Here is a 7,552-nt window from a genome sequence, read left to right as displayed (position 1 = left end):
AAGAGGGAATAAACCCAGCGAGGGGGAATAAACCCAGCGAGAGGGAATAAACACAGCGAGAGGGAATAAACCCAGCGAGAGGGAATAAACACAGCGAGAGGGAATAAACCCAGCGAGGGGGAATAAACCCAGCGAGGGGGAATAAACACAGCCCGGCACCCACGGCCGCGGGACCCGCCCGGGCTGGCCCCGCATCCCGGTGCCGGTGCTGGGCTGGTCCCAGTGGCGGTGCCCATGCGGTGCCGGTGCGGTGCGATGCCAGGGCGCTTCTGCGGGCCGAAGGCGGTATCAGTGCCGGTGCCGGGGCGGTCCCTCAGGCCAGAGGCGGTGCCGGTGCCGGTGCCAGTTCCAGTCCCAGTCCCGGTGCTGGTCCCGGTGCCAGTCCCGGTTCCAGTCCCGGTGCCGGTCCCAGTCTCAGTCCCGGTGCCAGTCCCGGTGCCGCTCCCGGTGCCGCTCCCGGTCCCAAGTCCCTGTCCCGGTCCCAGTCCCGGTGCCGCTCTCGGTGCCGGTGCGGCGCCGCGGGCCGGAGGCGGTGCCGGTGCCAGTCCCGGTGCCGGTGCCGGTCCCAGTCCCAAGTCCCGGTGCCAGTCCCGGTCCCAAGTCCCGGTGCCATCCCGGTGCCGGTGCCGGTCCCGGTGCCAGTCCCGGTCCCAAGTCCCGGTGCCATCCCGGTCCCGGTGCCAGTCCCGGTGCCAGTCCCGGGGCGGTGCCAGTCCCGGGGCCAGTCCCGGTGCCGGTCCCGGTGCTGCTCTCGGTGCCAGTCCCGGTGCCGGTGCCAGTCCCGGGGCGGTGCCAGTCCCGGGGCGGTGCCGTGGCAGGCCGCGCCCCGGGGCGGGCTGCGGGGCGGGGAGGCGGCTCCGGAGCCATCGCGCCTGCCCGGCCGGCGGCGGAGCTCGGTGCAGGGGAGGGGGGCGGGGGGCGGCTCGGCGGCGGGTCTGCGGGCCCCATGGGCGGGTGTGTGGGCTCCCACCACGACTCCTCGGGCAGCCTCAACGAGAACTCGGACGGCACCGGAGGTGAGCGCCGGCGCCGGGCCGGGGGGCCCGCGGGGGGACCCCGGGGCGGGCGCTGCGGGCCGGGGCCTGCGGCGGGCGGGGGAGCCGCGTCCGGCCGTCGGCCCGGATCGTCCCCCGCACCGTCCCCGGGCTCCTGCCCCGAGCTCGGCGGGGCCGGCGGCGCTCGGCGGGCGCTGCCCCCGCTCCGCGGCCGGGGCTGAGCCGGGGCTGAGCCGGGGCTGTGCCGGGGGCTCCGCCGCGGCTCCGGCGCCGGGCGGGAGCGGGGAGCGGGGCTCGGGGCTGTCTCGCTGGGCAGTGCTGGGGGGCTGAGGGACGCGGCCCCCGCTGAAATGAAGCCGGGCTGGGGAAAGGGCCTGCCCGGGGCTCCCGAAGTTTGTTTTCCTCGGGCTGCGCTGCTTGCGGCGTGCGGAAAATGATTGCTGGGCTCGCTCGGAGCCTGGCGGAGCTGCGGGGCTGGGGTTTATTTTCCAGCCGGGAGAGGTGCCTGGCTCCAGCCTCAGCCGCCCGTGAGAGGGAGCGGTGCGCGGCGGCTGGAGATGCTGGAGGGATGGAGCAGCGTGGTCCCTGCGAGCGCAGCCCGGGCTGGGGAGCACAGCCAGCGTGCAAACGCTGCTGCAGTGTCAGCAGCCTTTCACCGGCGTGTTTGTCTCCAGCTGAATGCCTGAATGATTGCTTTCTCCATGCTCTCAGGTTTGTGGACCCCTGATGTTCTCCAGCTGAGCTGTGTATGTTTTATAGTCATTTAAAGTCAGCCTACCGACAGGACACTTGACTTATAAGTAGTCCTCACTCATGCAGGGTCCACGGATTTCAGGAGGAGAATTGCTGAGCTAGGTCTGTGCTTTTCCCTGTGTTTTACAGAATGTCATTTATCAGTCTGGTTCTCATTTCGGATGTCCCAGCTGATGGGTGTTCTTTCCATCAGTGGCTTTGCTGTCATTCCATAATGTGAAAATATGCAGCGCTTGGAGTTGTATCTGAACCAACCATCTGCTGGTTAATGCCAGATACAGAGTTCATGGAAATACCAGAATTCCAGCTGCTGAGAGCTGTGTGGGATTTCACAGAATCCCAGAACAGTTGGGGCTGGGGACCCCAATAGTTGGGGAGTGACCTCTGGAGATCATCCAGACCACCCCCCTGCTGAGGCAGGGTCATCCAGAGCAGGTGAGACAGGGACACATCCAGGTGGGTTTGGAAAGTCTGCAGAGAGGGAGGCTCCACAGCCTCCTGTGCATTTAATCACATCAGTGTCATTAAAAGGGATTTTATAGCTTTGAGTAGCGTGAGTCTTCTTGCTCTATTAGTAAAAAGGGAAGGAGTGGGTTACCTAAAATGCATCTGTACTAAGCACATTTGCCAACCAGTAAAAGCCTGCAGGAGTGCTGAGCAGAACGGACCAGTCAAAGGAAAAGAACAGCAGGAATCATCACATACCCCAAAATCTTCACCAAAAAATAGCATTAAAAGCTCCACTGGCGCTTGTCCTGAGATGTGCTTTGGTGTTACGAGGTGAGATCATGTCACAGAAATAGGCTCGGTTTAATTTCCTTGCTCTTATCTCACCTGTGATATCGAATGAATGAGATAGGAGAAGAACATGATCAGGCTTTGGGTGATATTGTAAAACAGATTCCACAGCCCAGAGCAGCATGCGAGGTGGGCAGGCTCCATCCAGGCTGTGTCCCTGCCTGGTGCTCCCAGGGCATGGCACTCTGCTGCTCTGGGGTTAAATAACCCATTGTGCCTGCTGCATTACAACAGCAGCTGGGCTTTCAAGATGTGAGAGATGTGAAATTCGTGTCAGCTGGCTCGTGTTGATTCATGCTCTCAGGGTAATGTTCCTTAAGGTTGTCTCGCTCAAGTGAGAAGTGCTGAAATTTCACTTGAATTATGAGCTTCTTAGGACTGTCTTAAACAATCAGCTCCAGTGTGCAATAGCCTGTTTTGTAATGCTACAGATCTGTTCCTGCCTCTCCACGAGGAGGAAAGGGGGGGCAGGTTAAGCCGGAGGAAGCTCTGAGTATCAGGGGGGGCAGGTTAAGCCGGAGGAAGCTCTGAGTATCAGGGGGGGCAGGTTAAGCCGGAGGAAGCTCTGAGTATCTCCCCTAAACGTGACTCCCCAGGTGTCAAAGTCCAGCCTCGCTGATTCCGAGCTTTACGAATTCTGCCAGCGCGCCCTCAGCAAGCCTGAAACCTGACGTGCTCTCTCCAGGGAGCTTCTGTCTGGAGGCATCAGCCAGTGAACCAGCTGAAGCACGAGTGCACAGGGGCTGGAGTTTAGACCTGTGCGGAGAGATGGCTTTTTCCTGTTCCCCAAGTGAGGCTCATTTCCTCCAGCTCCGGGGTTGTGACCTGACCCGCTACATTCGCTTTCAGATTGCTGTGGGTGAGCGGGGCCAGAACGTTTCGAAATCCTGGGAAGGTGCTGTGGAACATGATGGTTCTAACTTGTTTTGGAGAGGCTTTGTCTTTTCCCCAGCATGGAAAAGTTTCCTGGAGGATTGCGAGCGCCCCAGAGCTCGGTTCGCCGGCAGCGGCCGTGCGCGATGCTGGGTGAAAGCACAGCCAGCTCTCAAGGCTGATTCATCCCAGTTTCAATTTATTCCAGGGCAGTGGGGAGTGGCAAAATCGTGCTCAATTGTGTTATTGGAGTTGAGAGGAGGATTTGTCACATCCCTGTATTCTCCTCGGCGTTTTTGTCCGTGGCCAGCACTTCCCGTTGCTCGTGTGCAGCTTGGCAGAGCTGCCGGCGTGTCCTGGCCACGTGTGCTTCTTTTGTCTCTTGCAGGGGGCATTTTTCAAGGTCAGGATGCCTGTGTGTGGATCCTCAGGTGTGCCTGCATGTGTGAGATGGAGCTAATCAAAAGCCCAGCTTATTGCACAGTTCTGTTTGCAGTGACCGGAGCAGGAGGAGGCTGTTCCTCACCAAGAATTTAACAGATGCTGCCCTGCCTGTCGGGCTGGAAATGAAATGGGCTTTGCAGATTGGTACCAGCTGTTTCATTAGCACTGCTCTTTTTTAGCAGGTTTTCATTTCAGCAGGACATTGTTTGGCATAGACAGGAAAAGTTCCTGCCTCGATGCTCGGTGGGTTGTAGCCCAGCAGCACCAAACTGTGGTGGGTGGCCTGGGTGGATTTACTGGGGAGTCATTAAAGGACATTGTTAACTCCGTTATAGACGCAGGTTTTCCCCAGTTCATCCCTTTAGCTCAGCTGCCTCCCAGCTAACAGCCCAAGGTTTCAGGAGCTGAGCGCTGCCTCTGTTCCAGCTGTGCCCTGCCAAAGGTGCCCGAGCTCCTGCAGGATGGTGGGAGCAGGGGAGGAATAACTGTTCTGCAGCCGCTTCCCAGGCTGTGTGACCTCTCCACGTGTGCTTCTGGCATTGCTTTGGGCTTGGAATGAACTCTGGAAAGCTCTGCCCTTGTGCCTGTACATCAGGTCTGTTCAGTTGAGCAAAACCAGCAGAGCTGTGCCAGCTCCATCCCCACGGGCAAGTCCTTCCTGGAGGGCTCCTCAATTTCTTTTTGAGAAGGAAAAGGAGGAACCTGTTCATTTGTGGCATTTATGTTCTCTGAAAAATCCCTTCGCCCAGGATTTTTCTCCTGGGAAGCTGAGAAGCCTCAGAGAAAAGGGAAACAATTATTATTTCATTTGATTCTCCTCTGTTGTGCTAGTTGGGAATGTGTTTGGAGCTTGTTTACCCACAGGTGATTGTTTCATTGATTCTGGTGTGAGTTCTTTTCACCCTTTGGCCAGTCAGGGCCAAGCTGTGTCGGGGGTCACGAGTTTTCACTATTATCTTTTTAGCATTGTGCAAGTATCCTTTCTGTATTCTTTAGTATTCTTTAATATAGTATCACAAAATAATAAATTAACCTCCTAAGAACACGGAGTCAGATTCATCATTCCTCCCTTCATCTGGGGGCAGCACAAATACAATATTCATTCTCTTGTTGCAAACTCTCCCCCCTCTCAGAAGCTGCATATTGCTTTGTCTGACGTGGTGAAGTTCAGTGAGACAGTTCCTTGTGTGGGGTGAGGGAGAAGCAGGGAATCCAGTGGCTGGGAGCAGGAGTCATTCCAGATTAAGGGTTTTGGCTGCAGCTGTCTGATTGCTGCTGGGCTCTCCTTGACACGCTGCTCGCCTGCCTGCTGCGGTTCTTGCCGCCCTTCCTTGGGAGCAAAGATGCTGATTCTGTTTGAAACTTGTCTTCTTTCCTGCTGCCCCCCATCACCCAACAGTGAGAACGGGGCCAAGTGGAAATAAGGCTGCCGGAGTGGGAGGTTATTCAAGCTATCAGTTCCTCCCGTGGAGTTTGATGCAGTGCTGGAGCTCCGTTAACTCCGAGAAAGGCAAATATTGTGCTGCACCTCTGCTCTCAGCAACTGGACAACAGCTTCTGAAATATTTTCCTTGAGTGCTGTGCAGGGCTGCGTGTCACACGGCTAATTGGAAGTCACAATAACCGCTTTCATGGCGCTTCTCTGCAAGACTGACCAGGGGAATTTGCATATTAAGCAGTGAGATTTGTTGCTCACAATTGCGCTGATCCGGCCGGGCTCTGCTTGGCTGGCACGGGGGGGTTAAACAAGCAGCTCATGACTGAGCACTTGAGAGCATTTGGTGCCTCCCTTTTGTGCCGGGGCGCACAAAGAGGCTCCCAGAGGGATTTTTTCAGTGGGTTGGAGCTGTTGGGTGCAGGCTGGGATGGTTTTTCACTGCCATCTGCAAGAGGCACCTCTGGATTTCAGGTAGCTCCTGCTGGTCTGGAATACAGGGCTGGCAAAAACATTCAGAAATCAGAGCTGGCTTTTGCTGTTAGTTCCTACTGGGGGGTGTTTCGTATGGTTTGTTTTGGTTTTGGGTTTTTTTTTTAATGGAATAACCAAAAAAGCTGACTCTGAAATTTGCTCCAGACCCTTCCTGCTCCGTGCCTGGGTGTATCTAAAGGATGTGCAGATGGAGCACTTGGGGACATGGTTTAGAAGGGCAGTGATGGGTTAGTGATGACCCCAAAGGTCTGTTCCATCCCAAACGAGTCTGTGATTTCCAGGAGAGTTCTGTGTGGGTTTTAGCAGGGCTTTGGAGTCAAAGCAGCCTTTAATAACTCTTCTTTCCTGCGGGCTGGGCACCCGCAGCCTCCTGGAATGGCTGGGATCTGGGAGTGGGTGCTGATAATTCAGTCCCCGGTGTTCATCTCCTGGCTGTCACTCTGCTGCCGTGACACTTTCCATTTGTGAGCTACAAGACTCGTTTTTGTTTTCCAGGTGATAACAAGGAGCTCTCAGAAACCCAAATAAAGTGTTATTTTTGCTGTTAATAAGGGCTGGCAAACAAAGCTGTTTGCTTTCCTTTTTGGCTGGTTCCTCCATGTAATTGTTTGTTTGGCTTCTAGATGAAGTGATTTATTTTAATTTCTCTGTTTGGGATTGCAGTGTTGAAAACGACAACATCCTCCTTCACTGAATGTTAAATACAATAAATTGAACAGTCGTTGTGCTTTGGAGACTTTTGATAAATGGAAAATATTATTAGTTGCCAGTTTGAATAAACCCTACAAAGCAGCCATCCACTCTCTTTGCAGCAAGTAATATGATAGCTATTATTTTTCATGTGAATGTTGAATAATACAATTTATGAGTCACAAATTATAATACAGCTGAAGCCTGAAATACAGATTTACCTCGTGGTTAAGTTGCAGATTCCTGGGAGTCTTCTTGCAGGTACAAGGAAGGGTCAAGTTGGCCTTAATTGCTTTGGTTGCCTTTCAAAAAGAAAGAGTATAAAGATCTGGAAAGTTCATGAGCGAATGACAGTGATTGAGAAGGGAATCTAACTCCTCCTTGTAATTTAGAGTGTGATGTTACAATCTTCATCCTCTTTCCCAGACAGACACTGTGTATAAATGTCTGATACATTTTAAAACAAATTATTTTCAGTTTGCCACCTTGGCTTTCGCTGCCTTAAAGTTCAGCCTCCTTTGCTGCGAGTATTTCAGTTGGATTTTATCTCTTCATCCTTATTTTTTTTTTAATTTTTTAAATTTGGGGGTTTTTTTTTCCCCAAATCACTTATGGCTCCTACAGAAAAGTGTAGGGTTTTTTGGGGGGATGTTCTGCCCCCCCAGCAGCCAGGATGGAGCAGGGAGGGGTCCATGGGGCATCTCCTGGCTATGTAGAATAAAACACTTTGCTTGCACTCTGAGGTTTTTAGTTGCAGTTTCATCTGCTGCTTCTGTGTTGTCTGGCAATTTAGAGTTGACAAAACAGAAATCTTCCACCACTTAGGGAGTAAACGAGCTGTCGGTTTTGTTAGGGATTTTTTTTAAAATTTGGTTTGTTTTCTTGTTTGTTAAGGAAACAAGAAGGTTTCCCCAGCCGTGGGGGTTGTGTTTGCAGTGTAATTCAGTGTTTTAGGCTGAGGTGATGGATCCCAAGGCTCCTGCATCCCAGAGCAGCAGGAATGCTGGTGGCACTGGGTGTGGAAAACTCCTCCAGCACAGGATGTCAGCTGATACTGCACCGTCTGACC

The 7,552-nt window shown here is 54.1% G+C and overlaps 1 protein-coding gene across 1 annotated transcript in view; it reads left to right on the top strand.

Moving 5' to 3' along the window:
• The first annotated feature begins 864 nt into the window (after nt 1-864).
• The window catches only part of UBTD2 (ubiquitin domain containing 2), a 43,197-nt gene continuing 36,509 nt past the window's right edge, over nt 865-7,552 (top strand). The window contains exon 1 of the mRNA XM_038150328.1: nt 865-1,016. Coding sequence (XP_038006256.1) covers nt 947-1,016 — 70 coding nt within the window. The 5' untranslated portion in view covers nt 865-946. The remainder of the gene's footprint in view (nt 1,017-7,552) is intronic.

The sequence above is a fragment of the Motacilla alba genome, chromosome 13 (genome assembly GCF_015832195.1).
Source record: "Motacilla alba alba isolate MOTALB_02 chromosome 13, Motacilla_alba_V1.0_pri, whole genome shotgun sequence".
Taxonomy (NCBI): Eukaryota; Metazoa; Chordata; class Aves; order Passeriformes; family Motacillidae; genus Motacilla; species Motacilla alba.
Note: the sequence above shows the minus strand (reverse complement) of the source record. Positions and strands in the feature narration are given on the sequence as shown.